We start from the raw sequence: 17,583 nt of genomic DNA on the forward strand, positions 1-17,583 counted from the left end.
AAAGGTTGACTTCATGTGCAGCAGTTAAGCTATCTACAGACACAGCTGATGGATAAAAAAGAAACTTACAACAAAAGACCAGACCCTATAGCAGTGATGGGTGTCAATTAAAAAAAAGGAAAAATACATTTGTGTGTCTGGATATTTGTGACAAATGCACGTATAAATACAACATCCAGCTCAGACATAATAAAAAATTAAGAAACCCGACAGATTTTATTAATTTGTATTTGATTCTTTGTATTCCCCCACATTAATTAAAACCCTCTTCTGCATAGTAGCTGCTGTGAGCAGATTGTGAGTTGCTCAGGGACAGGACTGTTTTTTGCCTTTCTTTGTATCTCCAGCACTTAGCAAGATACCTGGCACTTAATAAATGTTTATTGACTGAATGCTCCAAAAGTAAGGGTTTAGGCCTGTTGCACTTTTTCCCCCCACTATTCTGTAAGGTTTTCCAAACAGTATCTTCCTTAGCCCAGTAATCATTTGCCTTCTGTTATTTTAATTTTTTCCCCTTTTTTTCCTTAACATTTCCCTACCCCCAATTACCAGATATCTTGAAGTGTTGCCAAAAGGGTGTTAATAGCTAAAAGAAAAGTTAGAGAACTTTGTTCTCAATACTAGCTGGGAAATTTCAATACCAGTATCTCCACTGACAATTTGCTAGTTAGCCACATGTGGCAACAACAATGTGGAGTGCTAAAGAACAAATAAGTCATGATCCTTCTGCCTAATGGATAAATATAATTCAGAAGAGCGATACATAACAGAGCACTGAATCATAGATTTAGAGATGGAAGGGACCAGAGAAATCATCTAGTCCAGACTGTTCTTGTTAAAGATGAAGAAACTGAAGCCCAGAGAAATTAAGTGATTTGCTCAATGTCTCATAGGAAGAAAGTGTCAAGGATGGGATCTGAACTCCGTTCTTTTAGACTCTACAGTTAGACCTTTATCTCCTATGTCATGATGCCATTCCCAAGGCAAACCAGACAACAGGACAACAGTAGTATCAGTGTTTGTTGTTGTTGTTGTTTAGTCATTTTCAGTTGTGTCCAACTCTTTGTGACCCCATTTGGAGTTTTCTTGGCAAAGATGCTGGCATGGTTGGCCATTTCCTTCTCCAGCTCATTTTACAGATGAGGAACTGAGGCAAACTGTGTTCAGTGACTTGCCCATGGTCACACAGCATCTGAGGTCGGATCTGAACCCGTGAAAATGAGTCTTTCTGACTCTAGGAGGCACTCTATCCATTGCACCACCTAACTTCTCTATAGTAGCACTAGTACATGTACTAAATAAGTAAATGAATATTAAAAGTGTTAAATGAAACAATAATAACACATTTATATAGAATCTTAAGGTTTACAAAGCATTCTACTCACAACAACCCACTGAGTTGTGCACTACAAGTATTTCTATCCCTGTTTTACAAATGAGGAAGTTGAGTCTTGGAGAGGGTAAATGACATGACCATGGTCCCACGGTTAGTATGTGGAAGTCTGAGTTGGGGGTGGTGAGAAATGGAACTGAAGTCTGCTGACTCCAAGTCTAGAACCCTTTTGACTTGCTTCTCAATGAATGACATATTTCACAGTCAAGAACCCTTTTGACTTGCTTCTCAATGAATGATATGTTTCATAGTCTCTTTTTCTCATACTCAATAAGGCTGACAATCCCTGAGGGCTCTGCTTAATCCTTCCTTACAGCAGTGAAATATGAAACCTCCTAAGATAACTGAGACTCAGTCCCTAGGCTTGTTTTTTATGTACAATGTGGTGAAACTACAAAAATGCTATTTGAAATGTTGATCACAGAAAGCACCAGTAACCTTTTTATCCTTCATACCAAAGTTCTATCAGGGACTTAAACACAACATTTTGACAAATATACAGGAGCAAGGGGACAGGAATCCAAACCAGGCTGGAGTCCTGATCCTACAGCAATCTCAAGATACCATCTCATCTGGAAATAACCATCTATATTTCCCTCCCTCTTTCTCCCTCCCCCCCCCATCCCTTTCCACCCTGGAAGAGGAAGCAGGCAAGAAAAAATGAAGGGAATACAAGAGAGAACATCAGAAGAACAAAAACGATGTTCCCCTAAAACCCTGCTACCTCAAACCCTACTTCACTGAACAATTAGTGACAGGAACCAAAGGACTTGTCAAAATACATCAGAGTGAGGGGCAAAGTCAAGATGGCTGAGAGGTAGGAAGAAGTCCACTCTACCAGCTTCCCCAAACAGATCTAGAAAATGTACCAGATCAAATCCTGATGGGGAAATCCAGAAAAAATCATAGTCATTTTCCTTTCCTTTCCATTTGAAGACAGACAGGGAGGTCTGAGGACACTGGAGACTCAGCAGGCCAGGAGTGCATGGAACACTGCAACATTTGGAGAAAGACTGTACACCAGAGCAGGAGGAAGTTGCATAACTGTACTGGGGACTCCCAGACTCACAGGGGTCACTGCAACAGGGACAGGTGCCAACTGATAATTTTGTTGCCCATTGTCCAGTTCTGGATCATATATCCAGGGCAGACTGAGAAGTCTTTCTCAGGGGAGTGATGTTCCTGGATAGGGAGGTCATGGGTGGTGTACTGAGAAAGGACAAAGTTCAGAAGTTGAGACCCAGACCAAAAAGGAGCCTACAATTCTGCCACTCTGAACCAACAGAGCTTTCCAGATGGCTGATAGGACCTGAATCCAGCATCTACTGGACATCTACTCATGCACAGACCTAAACCCAGATGATGAATTTGCAGAGCTCAAACCAGGGAGGCAGCAATCAGATCACTTTGGAAGCACTGAAAGCTTCCCAGCCTATCCCTAAGATCCTACAATAACTCAATAGAAAGCAGCAACAGGACCAGCACAGACCTTCTCTCTAGAAGTGTGGCAAAGCCCAGCCCTAACATCAAGTCCAAAGAAGTAGGTAAGCAAGAGAAGAACTCCATCATAATGAACTATTATGGTTGCAGGTATGCTCAAGATACAAAAGCAGAAGAGAATGATTCCAAAAATCTGTAAGCAATGCATAAGAAAAAAAAAAAAACAACAAAAAAAAAACAACTTGGGTACAAACTCAACCAGAATTCCTGGAAAAGATGAAGCAAGAACTAATTAAAAAAAAACACACAATTAGAGTGCTTGAGGAAAAACTGGAAAAGAAATGAGAGCTATGGAAGAAAAACTTGGAAAGAAAATTAGTAGCTTGGAACAAGAAGTATAAAACCTTGCTCAAACAACAAACTCCCCCCAAATAAGAGTCAACCAAATAGAAGCCAATGACTCCATGAGACAACAAGAAATATTCTAACGAAATCAAAAGGCTGAACAAAATAGAAAATTTAAGGTATCTCACAGCAAAAACAACTGATCTAGAAAACAGATTGAGGAAGAAAAAAATTAAAAATCATTGGACTACCTGAATGCCAAAAAAAAAAGGCCTACACATCATATTTTTAAAAATCTTAAAACTGCCCAGATCTTAGAACCAGAGGTCAAAATGGAAATTAAAAGAATTTACTGATCATCTTCTGAAAGAAACCCTAAATGAAAACTCCCAGGAATATGACAGCCAAAATCCAGAGAAAAGATATTGCTTATAGTATATATATCTGGCTATATACCATGTTTCCCCATGTATAATACACACCCTTTCCTGAAAAATTTGGGGTCTAAAAACTGGGTGCATCTTATACAGTGGTTGTAGATTTTTTTACTTGGATTTCCCACTTTTTCGTGCTTGTTGTCTTTGCTCTCACTTTTTCACATTTGTTACCAGTATATTAGGTTATGTTTTGCCACATTCTGCCCAGAAATGGCTCAGAAAAGATTTTCGTACAGTGCTGAATTCAAGTTAAAAGTGATCCAGGTTGCAAAAGTGAATGGAAATAGTGCTGCTGAACGTAAGTTTGGTCCTCCTCCAACTGAGAAAACAATCTGAGACTGGCTACAGGAAGAAGAAACCCTACTGAAAACACCATGGCAGAAAAAGGCCATGAGAGGCAAGTCAGCAAAATGGCCTGATTTAGAAAGGGAATTGAAGATACGGATTGAAGAGCAAAGGGCAATTGGAATTCCTGTGTCCACAAAGATGGTTCAGTATGAGGCAAGAAAAATTGCTGATGAAAAAGAAGTTACTGATTTCAAAGGAGGACACAATTGGTGCTTCAGATTCATGAAACGGAATGGACTAAGCATGCGTACACACACCAGACTTGCCCAAAAGATGTCTGAAAGTTATGAGCAGATGAATAAAACTTGAATTCAATAACTTTATGTAACACATTTTTTTTTCAAATTTCGGGCCCCAAAATTAAGGTGCATCTTATACATGAAAGCATCTTATACATGGGGCTATAAGGTATATAGATGTGTGTGTGTGTGTGTGTGTATACACACATACATACATACATATATACACACACATATACATACACACACATCATATATATACCTGGCTGCTTATAGCCAGAAAGAAAGAATTTAGGTACTAAGAAGCCACAATTCCAATCACATGTGATTTAGTAGCCACCGCTATAAAGAAGAGAACTTAGAATATAATGTTCTAGAAGGCAAGAATAAGAGCTTACAGCCAAAAATAACTTACCCAAAAAGGAAAGGGGAAAAGGGCAAAAGAGGAATTAGAAGGAGACAAGATTATGGGAAGGATTAGTGCTAAGCCAAAAACCAATAAGGATATAGAAAATATTTATTACTCTTTTTGAGGCAGCAATAATCTGAGGGAATCTGATGGGATGCCCATCAATTGGGCAATGAATGAGTATGTTATGGCATGTAAATGTGATGGAGTACTATTGTGCTGAACTCGTATCAGCATAATGACCAAACAGAATTCCAGAGGGCTATTGATGAAACATGTTACTTCTTTACTGCGAGTTAAAGGACTCAGAATGTAGAATGACACAGACTATTTTTGGATGTGGCTAATGTGGAAATTTGTTTCAGCTGATAATACTTGTTTATAACGGGTTTTGTTTCTCTTGTGTTTGCAATTGGGGAGTGTGGTAAGGTGGGGTGGAAGGCTGAGATCTTGGCTGACGAGAACAAATAAAATTAAAAAAAAACCCCACAACAACAGATAAATACTTGACCAGGGCTGGTCAAGGCAAATAACTTATTTTCATGTTGTACAAGATTAGCTAACTGCAAAACAAGGTTTCATAACTTGCTATACCATTGTGTAAGTCAGTTAAATGTAGAAGAATTTGGTTTCTTAACTATAAAAATCAATGACGATCATGCCTGCCTTTGCTAAGGTGCTATCAGATTGATATCCAAAGGAACTCTTGAGAGCCTCAGTATTATTATAAAGGGAAAAAATTATTTGCCATTAATTCATCTTCCTCTTTCAGAATGGGTTATTAGGAGCCAATACTGAAAACCCTAAATGGTACTAAATAATAACTTAATTGGCAACTATCAGAGTCTTTACTTTTCACCAGAAGGTCAATACCAAGGACTTGGAAAGGGGGAAGTTCAAAATATAAGAGAGGCAGTGTAGAAAAGGGACAGCTAGGTGGTGCCATTGATAGAGTGCTGGGCCTGGAGTCAGGAAGACCTGAGTTCAAATGTGACCTCAGACACTTAGTAGCTGTGTGACCCTGGCCAAGTCACTAAACCCTGTTTGCTTCAGTTCCTCATCTGTAAAATGAGCTAGATGGCAAACCACTCCAGTGTCTCTGCCACAAAAACCGAAAAAAAAAGGGGTCACAAAGAGTTGCACGTGAGTGAAATGAGGAGACAATGACAAAAGTGTAGAGAAGTAGAAAACTCTTTCTAGGTCAAAACAACCTAGGCTGCAGTTGCAGCTCTGCCACAGGCTACGGGATTTGAGGCCCAAGTCACTCAAACCTCCAAAGGCCTGTTTCCTTGTCTATAAAATAACATATGTGGACAAGAGCTCTGAGTTATTTTCTAGTTCTAGCATTCTATGACTTGTGAGTATCTTTCACAGACTTGCCAATAAAAATATAAGCCCGTATTCTATTAATGCTATTGTCTGTGCATCTGCACATCAGTGGAAACATCTGATGGATGAAAAAAGGCATGGAAAACTGAAGGCCGGCTGTTAAGTTACGCAATGGCAAATGAGAGGAGAGCAATGCACACAGCAGCATGAGGCAAGAAACGTTTGTGTTTTGTCTGTTGGAAATAATATCACTGGGGCAAGAAAAGCAATTGAGTAGCTCTATGCATGCAACTAGGTTAGCTAACAGAATCAAACTTTTCCATGAGACCTTCTTCATTAGAATAACCAGGGGTGGGGAACCTGCAGCTTTGAGGCCACATGTGGCCCTCTAGGTCCTCAAGTGAGGCCCTGGAATAACCTAAGAGACCAAGTGCTGAGTTTAGAGTGCTTGTGTTAAAAACAGGCATTTTCTTTCTTGAAGTGGGAATAAGCTCATCTGCTTATCAACTATGTATCTTCTAACAACTACACAGAAGGGGCAGCTTCTGTGTGTGTGTGTGTGTGTGTATGTGTATCTTCTTGTATCTGAATTCTAAGTGAAAACAGTTCCTGTTCCTTGAGTCTCTTTTATTCTATCTTTTTTTTTCCTTAAGAAAGCACCCAGGTGATTACAAAAAAGGAAAATCTTTTGCTCTCTATTCAAAGTGTCAAAGGAGCACTGGACCACTCTACAAGGGCACATCAAGTTTAGCCTATGATACAGGAGGTGATACCAACTAATAAATAGTGGGAATGGAGTCCCAATTAAAAGGGACACCAAACAATGACAAAAACTTTTCATTAACTACGTGTTATAATATAGGCATTAGTTAAAGGAGATTGATGGATTTCTTGAAAAGGAACATGTTTAAGGAAAGAGATGACCATTCCTGGTAGATTTGAATTAGGCATATCTCTCTTTGCTGTGCTTTTCATTTCATTAAACAGACAGGCAATGTTGAGGATTTTGGTATCAAAATCAAAGAAGATATCAGCTGGTCAGCAATGTAGCCATGTAAATCAGATCATTAAAATTAAAATTTCCTATTAAAATCAAGCACTGTCCATTTTCATTTCCTATTTTACTCCTGATATTCATTTGATTGAATGGCTGCATCTTGTAGATGATTGATTCTAATAGTTATTTCTAGACTCCTAAGCATGGAGGCCTATTAAATAATTAATGTGTGATTATCTACCTCCCCTCTGTCCCCCAATTGATAAAAAGATCAATAACCTTGACAAAGAATTAGAGAAATAGATAAGAATGGATCCAGTTTCTTAACTACTATATGTAGGCATGGGGGAAAAGATGCAAACCTTGATTAAGACCTCAGGTTATGGATTTTTAAGAGGGAAGAGAGGAAAAAGTTTTGTTTCTCGACTGTTTACTGCTGGATGATCAGCGGTTTCTGCAAATTCCAAGGGAATTTCACATCAGCGGGACAAAAGAAAGTGGAAGACAGAATAATTTCACACAAATAGAAAAGCCGGCCTTAGTAAGAATTAGAAAAAAATGGCATACTTACTTGATGGTTTTCTAAAGTATTAACTGTTATGTCATTAATGCAGAGAAAGGCTAACAAGACAACTTTTACTTTGAAAAGGAAAACCCCATATAACAATAAAAATTTAAGTTTGATTACAAAGAACAAGATACCATACATGAGGAAATTACTAGAATGTGTGCTATGTTTCTACATTTACTGTGAAGGAGAGGAGAGACGGGGAGGGGAAGGGGTACAGAGGGAATGAGAGAAAGAGGGAGAAAGATGAAGATCAGACAGACAAAAAGAGACACGGACAGACAGACAGAAAAAGGTACAGATGCACATATGGAGAGGGACAGAGAAAGTGAGAATAAGGGATTAAAAAATAAATGGTATAGCTAGAAACGGAGTAAAAGCAACCCTTCATAAAGTACCATAGATCCACAAGATGCCCAATTAACATTTGTTGCTAATGCTGAAAGTAGGATTAGAAATGATATTTAAGGGGAGTGGGGTGGGGAGGGAGGAAGAGAGAGAATTTGGAACTCAAAGTTTTAAAAACAAATGTTAAAAACTGTTTTTACATGTAACTGGGGAAAAATAAAATAGTAAAATTAAAAAAAAAAGAAATGATATTTAATAATTCAAAGGACAGAACCCAAGACTAGAACAGCACCTTTGGCTAAGCAGTTCCTATTCCTCAGTACAAGCTGCATTCTGGAAGTGTGTTTGTAAGTCATTTGATTGGTTCTCAAAACCTACTTTTACATAAAAATGATTTAATGGTAGTTAGCACTCTAGGGACAATATACAAAAGCCTATTTTACTCATCATTAGTGTAGAGGTAACTTGTCATAAGGGATAGAGTAATCTTAAGTTATTTATAAGTTAAATGCTCATAAGTCAGGGACTATCTGTACTATGGAATATACCCGATGCACCCCAAGAGGCTAGGAAAGAACTCCCAACAGGAAGACGGACTCCAGCAGACAGATGGCTTCAAATAGCAACATGTGTAAAGAGTGTGACAAAGGGAGTGTTACCAGCTGGTGGGTAAGTTTCCTCATTTTCAGGGTTATCATAGAGTAATACATAGTCAGTAATACAAACAAACACAAACACTCTAGTAAGCAATGGAGTACAAAAATAACAAATACTAAACAACTGGAAACATCAAAGGGAATGGCTGCCATTTACCTTGGCTGTATTCAATTTACGTAACTATATGCATATACATATATGCACACGCAGAGTGCTTTTTCCTCCAAAGAGAATCAATTTCACTCCTACATGAAATGAAAGGAAATGTACCTTCGGAAATCAGCAACCAGCTTGACATCAGCTATGACAATCTTGTGCTCAATAATCATGTGCTTCAGAAGTTTGTCTTGTTCAGCCACGGGAAAATGTTCTTCGCAGAAGATACAAGGCACAGATGGGGAACCTTCTAAAGTGGTGATGCCACCTGGACTTTCTGGCAGGGAGAGAGGCTCCAAGATACAATCCCTACTGTCTGGGGGAGAAAAAAAGAAGAAAAGCTTAACATAACTCTTAGGATTGATGATTTTTTTCACCTCATGAATTAAAACAACCCTAAAGATAGTTGATCTGGCAATAAAAGGGGATGGGGGAAGACTGAGTGAATGAGAGTGGGGACTTTTTATTATATAGAGCTCTCTTAACTGAAAGGAGGGGCATACATAGTGCATGGCTGGCTCAAACCTCCAGGGGCTGTGCTTGCTGGCTAGAGTGGGGGAAGCCCATTTGCTTGGGCAACTGTCCAAGGTTGCTTCTTGGCAGCTGGCCAATGGCAGCAATCCCAGGGGCGCACCTGGAGGGGGAAGGCTGCTTATTGCTGAGTTAGGGTTGTGAGGCCCAATTGTGACTCAGGGATGGGAGTCATGAAGGCAAGGGAAGGAAACTCGATATTCTGAGGATGCAGATGCCAGGCAGGTCCTTTAAGCTGCTTCCTGCTGCACCTGCAGTTCACTTCCTGATTGCACTGACTTGCCATGCCACAAACAGGGGAAAGCCCTTGGACTGAGCCGAGGTCCCTGTTGATGCAGAATGTACCACCCAGCTGACAGGTTTCTATGTTGTTTTATACCTATCTGTGGCTTGCCGAATTATCATGCATCATGATTATAAGACGTGCACTGTATGTAGTAGAGATTTTTCCATCTTGCTTGAGACATCGTGTCTCCAACTACTGTCCCCTTGAGAGATGACAGAGACTACTGAGAGCATAGGACACCAAACTGGAAACCAGGAAATAGGGCTTTGCCTGGGGACAGGCAGCAGGGACTCCAAAGTAGCAATGCCTATCAGCACTAGGCTGGAAGTCCAGGTCTGCTACCCTTGTGCTGACTAGAGAGTATTTAGTAACCAGGCAACCAGAAGGAAATGTTTGGCTTCTTAGGGAGTGCAAAGTACCTACATACCCTGGAGGCAAAATAGTGTTTCCATAGACAATAAGCTCTGGAATTAGATTAATCTTAATTTCCTTCTCTTTCAGCCTTCACAAGGAATGAATAGGTTACTAACAACCTGTCCAACAATTCATAGTCAGAGATTATCCTCTGGTAAACATTCTGTGGAAAAGGTACCCGCTAGTTCCTTCCGGAGAGAGAGAAATAATAATTTTAATACTGTAGGAATGAAACCCACTCACTATTCGATTAATGATGAGCTAGAAATGGAACAAGAATAATTGCTAGTATTTATAAAGTGCTTTACAAATATTATCTCATTTTATCTTCATAACAACCCTGGGAGGTATGTATTCTTATTATCTCTGTTTTACACATAAGGAGACTGAGGCACACAGAGGTTAAGTGATTTGTCTAGGGTCACACATCTAGTAAGTGTCTGAGGTAGGATCTGAACTGAAATCTTCCTGACTCCAAGTTTAGTGCTCTATCCACCTAGCTGCCATGAATTTGCAGTTTCCTCAGGGGTTGAAGTTCCTATGTACTTCTTATGGACCTTTTCCCTGCTGATGGTGAATCCAGAATCTCCTCTTCATCATATCCACAGAAAATCTCTTCATTCTACTTAGACTCACCGAGCTAAGCTAAAGAGGGTTCACCTCGGTCTTCACAGCACTCCTAGGCAACTAGCAAGATCTCTGCTGAGTTCCCTATGACTCTTTTGAGCCCTCTCTGACTTCCTGGTACAGCAGGATAAAGAAATTCAATTTCAATTTAATTCAGTAAACATTTAACAAGCACCTACTATGTGCCGCTAGTCCTGACTTTTGTCTTGCCATTGGACTTCAATGACACTGGAAGAGAGAGTGAGACTGATAACCTGGTGCAACTCTGCTTCACAAATCCAATTTACAGACAAGTCAAGACATCCCCCATGATGTCATTGGCCCTCTTTGGAAACGACAGATGAACAACAACTATGTGTCAGACACAGTCATGCGGTGGTATGTGCACAATCTAATATAATCATACTACGTAAAACCCTTGTAACAATTTTTTCTCCCTTTATCATGAGTCTTCCTGTAAGTTAAGTCTTTACCTGTTTGTGCTTTCTTTTCTTTGAGCAGAAGTCCTGGTTCCCTGCTCTCTACAGATCAAAGCTTAGTTAGGCCCTGTGCAAAAGTAAAATTTATAGCCAACTTTTTCCATAGCAACTATATTAGTTTCTTCTGGTCTCTGAAACAGATAACCTTTTTTTTTTTTTTCCAGAAAACCCAATCCCTTTGCAGCTACTAATTCTTTAAAGAAACTGTATTTTTTTTTATGGGTAGTTTACGGGATTTTGTATGGTGAACACAGCCAGCCTTAAGGGCTCAAATCTTGCCTTTGGTACATTTGGTCTGAGAGACCAAGAATAAGTCACTTAAATTCTTAGTGCCCTAGGCAATACTCCAAGACTGCACTGGATAATAGTTACACGTATTGGGAGATGAGAGTTTCTTGACTATACAGTATAACAATGAAACTGCTGATCTGAACTCCAAAATTTTGACCAAATAGATTTTTTTGCTTCCCTCACTCCCCACCCCAGATGCTTGCCTGCATATGAAACTTAATAGATTATAACCATTTTGAAGGCAGGAACTATGTCTCCTTTATACTTAACTGCTCCTTCAGCATATTCTCCCTCCAACAGTTCACTGCACGTAGTAGGTACTTTAAAAAGCATATAAAATGTGAATAAATGATGATATACTTCTATAGAACAAGGATGGATCATAGACCTGTTATTTAGTCTCAAGTACAACAATGTGACTTCTTCGGCAACAGAATTATGTGTCTTATAACCATGAAAGAGCTATGCGATGCTCCAGTTGATTTATTCAGTAAGGTCTTTCTCAGAACGGTTTTGGCTTCTTTCAAGTAGTTGTCTGTGTAAATGAAGTCATGGCCACATAAATCACCTCTTCATCTTTCATTCTGGCAGGCCATCTGGCATAGGAATAGAATAGTTACCAAAATGCCCAGGTCCCGGGCATAAAGAATTTGGGTCCTCCAAGCAAAGGTAGGTAAATCAGTCAGGGCCACACCATTTTCAAAGTTCCCTTCTGGCTCCAAATCTGCTTCACATCCTTCACAGTAAAGGAACAGCGCCCAAGTCACTCCTCTGGTCCTCATGATATGGGGATGTCTCCTCTGCCGAAAGGCACAGTTAACTAATGCCGACAAAAGAGAAGGTGACTTCATGCTCAGAAAAGCAGCCTGGTACAGTGAAAAGAGCACAGGATTCTGAATCAAGGGGCCTGGTTTCAAATGCTGCTCTGACATTTATTAGCTATATGACTATGCACACATCTCTTAACCTTTCTAGGTCTCAGTTTCCTCAACTGTAAAATGAAGAGGCTGGACTGGATGATCTCTGAAAGTCCTGTCTAGGTCTAGATTCTATTATTATAAAAATTTCCAAATAAAAGGAGTGTTTTCCCTTATCACCAGGCAACCAACATATTCCTTAAGCAAGAAATGTAAACCTCGGGAACATCATATTCATGATCCCAGCACCTATAAAAATACCTATCCTTGCATGCATGGTCCCAGAATTTATCTTTATAGCAGCAATGGTCAAAGGAAAAAAATGTCAAAGCTTGTTATTCGTGGAGGCAGAAGGCAATGGTTCTTCTTGTTCCAAAGCTCTTTGCTTTGAGGACCCTCTCTCATCTAGGTGAGAGAAAAATGTGACTACCAGCAGTGAGTTGGCAAAACCATTTCCTGAGCCCTGTCTCAAAAGACTAGAGGCCACATGAAAACCATAAAAAAATTGCATTTATATAGTTTAAAGTGTTTATAGTTGCTTTCTTTATATCCATTCTATAAGGCAGGTAGAATGATGGCATACTATTCCCCTTTTGGCCTTTGCAACACGTGCAACATTTTCCAAAATCAGAAAAAATTTTGCCTTAGTTCCCCACCCCCCACCCCACCATCGGTGGTGCACAATCAATCATTCAATTAAAGCCCAGAAAATGAGTGATTCTCTGGTTTTAATGATCTTCTGTCATCTCCATAAAACAGTTTTGTGACAAAAGAAAGAGTATGTCCCTATTAAGATGGAGGAAGGAAGGTTGTTTTTGGAAGATTCATAGAATGATAGCTTTAGGGATGGAAGAAATCTTAGAAATTATGGTCCAAACCCTTCATTTTATAGATGAGGAAACCGAGGTCCCTTGTTCAGAGCCACAGAGGACAGTACTTCAAGGCAGGGCTGTAATTTGAACAAGTACTAATTCCTCTGGATTAATAATTAGTTACCTTTTAAACAGAACTGCAGAATGAATGTCGGAATGTTGCAGAACCTTGAAGATTGTCAATAAGCATTTATTAAGCACCTACTATATGTGCCAGGTCCTATGCCAAGAGCTGGAGATACAAAAAAGGGTAAAAGACAGTGGCTGCTTTTGAGGAACTCACAAGAGCTGGAAGGAGTATTAGAGATCATCTGGATCATCATTTTACAGATGAGAAAACTGAGATAGTGAGCATTGACTTCCTTTTATTTAGTAATGACCAACCTCCCCTAGCCACCAATGATCCTTATAAAACACTTAAAAAAACCCAACTCACCTAAGGTACAATATTTTGCATTTGTGAATGTGTTATATCTCTCCTGCCCCCATGCCTTGCATAATAAATAAATGGAAGGACGGATGGATAAATGAAAGAAAAAAAGCTTTTATTAAACACTTATAACATGCTCAGAACTGTGCTAAGTGCTGGGGGCACAAATACAGAATGAAGACAGTCCCTCCTGATCCCAACGGGCTCATTTTCTGACGGGAGAGAAGACACATGGAAAGGAATGGTGGCCAGGGAAGGGCAGAGAGGTCATCGGGCTGGTGAGTGGGTCCACAGGGGATCAGACTGACACAACCTCTCCAGTAGCCACAGCAGAGGGGATTTGACTATAGGTCAAAGATCCAGAACTATAGAGGGAGGTTGGCAGTAAGGCCATTGTTGAAACCAAGGAAGAAGATGAAGTTAGATAAAACGTGCTGGCTGAGGCTGTCCTACTAAGAGAGGAGCTCACTAGTCAGAAGAAGACACCCTTTTGTTCCCCCTACTCCCACAATGAAAGTTCCTCATATATGGTCCCAAAGTGGGTGATACTGCTCCCCCCCCAGAGCGCTGGAATGATGGGGGGTGGTGGTGGTATTTTCTGAAATAATCCAATTTAAAAAACGAACAAACATTAAATGGTTAAAGAAAGTAAATTTTCAGGGAGATGCTGAGTACAATTTTTTTTTCTTTTGAAAAGAGGGCAGTAGGCTAAAGAAGTTTGGGAACCTAGATGATCTAGGGGCATGGTGTGTAGTGTGCATTACAAGGGGGAACAGGAGGTGGCCAGAGAGGAAGGAGAGAAATGCTATACATGTAGTTCTGTACCTGTTTATTGTTGTCATTTTCAGTTGTGTCCCGACTTTTTGTGACCCCATCTGGGGTTGTCTTGGCAAAATAATCAAGTAGTTTCCTTCTCCAGTTCATTTTATAGATGAGGAAACAGAGGCAAACAGGGTCACACAGCTATTAAGTATCTGAAGCCAGATTTGAACTCAGGAAGATGTCTTTTTGACTCCAGGCCTGGCACTCTACCTGGCACTGCACCACCTAGCTGCCCAGTTCTGTATGATCATAGTTGGTACAACATAAATGTCTGCTGAATTGAACAATGTTGGGCATAAATACAGCAGTGCTTTTCTAATAGTTCTATAAGCCAGAGGTCCGTGTCTCCTTCCTTAGTAGTATAGGCCCTCATCACCTTTACTGGGATTATTCCAAGAGTTTTCCAATTGTTCTCCCTGTTTACCTTCCATCTACTCTGTATACATCTTGTATATGCATAGTTGTTTAGATGTTGTATCCCTCCTTAGAAGGTGAGCTTTCTGAGGGTAAGGCCCTTGTTGTTGCCTTTCTTACAGTGCCCGGGTAGACGGTAAGTGCCATTTATAAATGCTTGTTGCTGACTGTCAATAATACTAGTTTCTCTTTTGTGCATTTCATATAATAAGATTATTGACTATCTAACAAACATGGTCGTCAAGCCTTTCTTAGCTTCAGTTTTCTCATTTGTAAAAGAGGGGACAATAAAAGTACCTACCACACAGGGTTGTTCTGAGGATCAAATGAGGTGTTCTGCAAACCTTAAAGCTCTATACAATTGCTATTATTATTATTATTATTTTCATAGCAAAAAACATCCCCTATTGTCAGCCATGTCCGAAAGTGTGTGATTCATTCTGCAGATTTAGCCCAGGATCTGTTAGGAGCGGAGCAGCATTCTTCATGAGTCTTTGGGGATCATCGCTGGTCAATACACTGATCAGAATTCTGAAGTATTTCAAAATTGTTTGATTTTTGTAGTATTGTTGCTATGACAAATTGTTCTTTCGATTCTGCTCACTTCACTATATACCGGTTCATTCAAGTGTTTCCAGGCTTCTCTAAAATTGTCCCCTTCAGATTCTCTTATAGCAAGATAGTTTTCCTCTACCATCCTTTGTTCCACCATTCTCCAATTGATGGGTTCCTCTTTAGTTTCCAGTTCTTTGTCACCTCAAAAAGGGCAGCTATAAAATACTTGTGTATATATAGGACAGTTTTCCTCTTTTTTGATCTCTTTGGATTACATGCCTAGTAGTAGTATCGTGGGGTCAATGGGTTTCATAACTTTTAAAAACTGCTTTCCAGAATAGCTCTACCAATTCATAGCTCTACCAACAATACATTGATGTCTCTGTTTTCCTATAGCCCTAACCAACATTTTTCATAAATTTTTTTTGGAGGCAATCTGGGTTAAGTGACTTGCCCAGGGCCACACAACTAGTAAGTATCTGAGGTTAGATTTGGACTTAGGTTCTCCTGACTCCAGGGCCTGTCCTCTGTTCACTAAGTTAGCTATCCCATCATACACTTTTTAATCGCTAAAGGGTGGAGTAGAAAGAATACCGACCTAGTTAGAAGACCAGGGTTCAAATCTCAGTTCTACTATTCATTACCTATATGACTTTGTGATGATCACGTCACCTCTTTAACCATCAGCTTCCTCATCTCTACAACAAGGACAATGATGGTTATACTGTTTCAAACGATTCATAGGATTTAATAATTGCTACTATTTATATATTAGCTAACATTTGTAAAGACTTGCAAAGGACTTTATGGATATGACCTCATTTTATCTTTATAATACTCTGACAAGTAGATGTCATTATCCCCACTTTACACAGGGGGAAATGGAGGGAGACAAAGGCTAAATGACTTACTCCGGTTCACACAGCTATTAAATGTACAAAGCAGAATTTGAATTCAGGTCTTCCTGGCTCCGAGTCCTGAGTTCTATCATTGTACCACTTAGCTGCCCAGGTTATAGATTCAGAGATGGAAGTTTTGTTGGAAAAAAAAAATTTAAAACAAATATTGTATTCTATTGAGGCCCCAGTCTGCCATAAACAGTGTAATTTATCATTAAATCTATATCCAAGACATCTCTAGCTTGGAGAGACAGAGCTGTCCAAACTGGCATAACCCCCCATGGCTTCCAATATGACTCCCTGCCCCAAGATTCCTGATAACATTGATAGTAACAGTGAAAAAAGAAAAGCTATTTTAAAATACAGTTTGGGTTAACATCCCAGAATCAAGTCCAAAGTCACTATCTCATTCCTCCTGGACCACTCCCCTGTGGAATCTCTGGGGTCCCCCCCCAAAGATCTCTATCAAGAATCTAAATTAAATAATAGGAGACTGTGAGAATATCTCCAGTTCAGTAGAGGAGGGTACTTCCCCTGGGGTGGACCAGGCTAATCCCTTCAGGGGATAAAGAGAGACTACCCTTTAATCCATTCACCTAATGAAAGATCTTTTTGTTTTCAACCTATCACCTACCAATCCAAGGGGCTTTTCCCTTGAGTCTGGAAAGGGCTTTAGAGAAAAATATTATTTCTTAATGTTTTCAGTCTTATTATAAATGAAGTTTTAAATATGTTCCACAGAACAAAATTGTGAAATCTTTTTGTCCCAACCCTTCATTTTAATAGTGAGGGTGTTGAGGGTGGCCCAGAAGGTCCAAAAGGGCATTTAGGTGGTGCAGTGGATAGAGTGCCCGGCCTTGCGGCAGGAAAACTCATCTTCCTGAGTTGAAATCTGGCCTCAGACACTTATTGTGTGACCATGGTCAAGTCTCTTAACTCTGTTTGCCTCAGTTCCTCAGCTGTAACAGAAGGAAATGGCAAACCACTCCAGTATCTCTGCCAAGAAAACTCGCTTACTTGACTACTTGCCCAAAGGTTAATGAAGTTATTAATAATGTTAATAGTATTTTTCTTAATAGTGTTAATTAATATTAATAACATTAATAATAATGTTATTCCTAATAATGTTAACTCCTCTTCAGTCAAACTTGCTATACCTTGTGGAAAAGATTTTATTCTATGCCTAAAGGGAAAATATGTTTTTCATGTTTATTTCTGCTTTGCATTACAAATCAACCTGTTCTATATTGATGCCTATATATAATCAACAACGGTGAAGAAAAGGTCCTCACCTTAAAAATTCATTGTTTAAGACCATCCCTCCAAAAATAGCTTTCTAGTAATTGAATTGATGGAAAAATTCTTTTCATTGTTTGTGAC

The 17,583-nt window shown here is 39.5% G+C and overlaps 1 protein-coding gene across 1 annotated transcript in view; it reads right to left on the reverse strand.

Annotated features, from left to right (window-relative positions):
- The window catches only part of ZNF277 (zinc finger protein 277), a 162,406-nt gene that overhangs the window by 67,941 nt on the left and 76,882 nt on the right, over window positions 1-17,583 (reverse strand). The window contains exon 2 of the mRNA XM_036762166.1: window positions 8,781-8,982. Coding sequence (XP_036618061.1) covers window positions 8,781-8,982 — 202 coding nt within the window. The remainder of the gene's footprint in view (window positions 1-8,780; window positions 8,983-17,583) is intronic.

Source organism: Trichosurus vulpecula, chromosome 5 (genome assembly GCF_011100635.1).
Source record: "Trichosurus vulpecula isolate mTriVul1 chromosome 5, mTriVul1.pri, whole genome shotgun sequence".
NCBI classification, from domain to species: Eukaryota; Metazoa; Chordata; class Mammalia; order Diprotodontia; family Phalangeridae; genus Trichosurus; species Trichosurus vulpecula.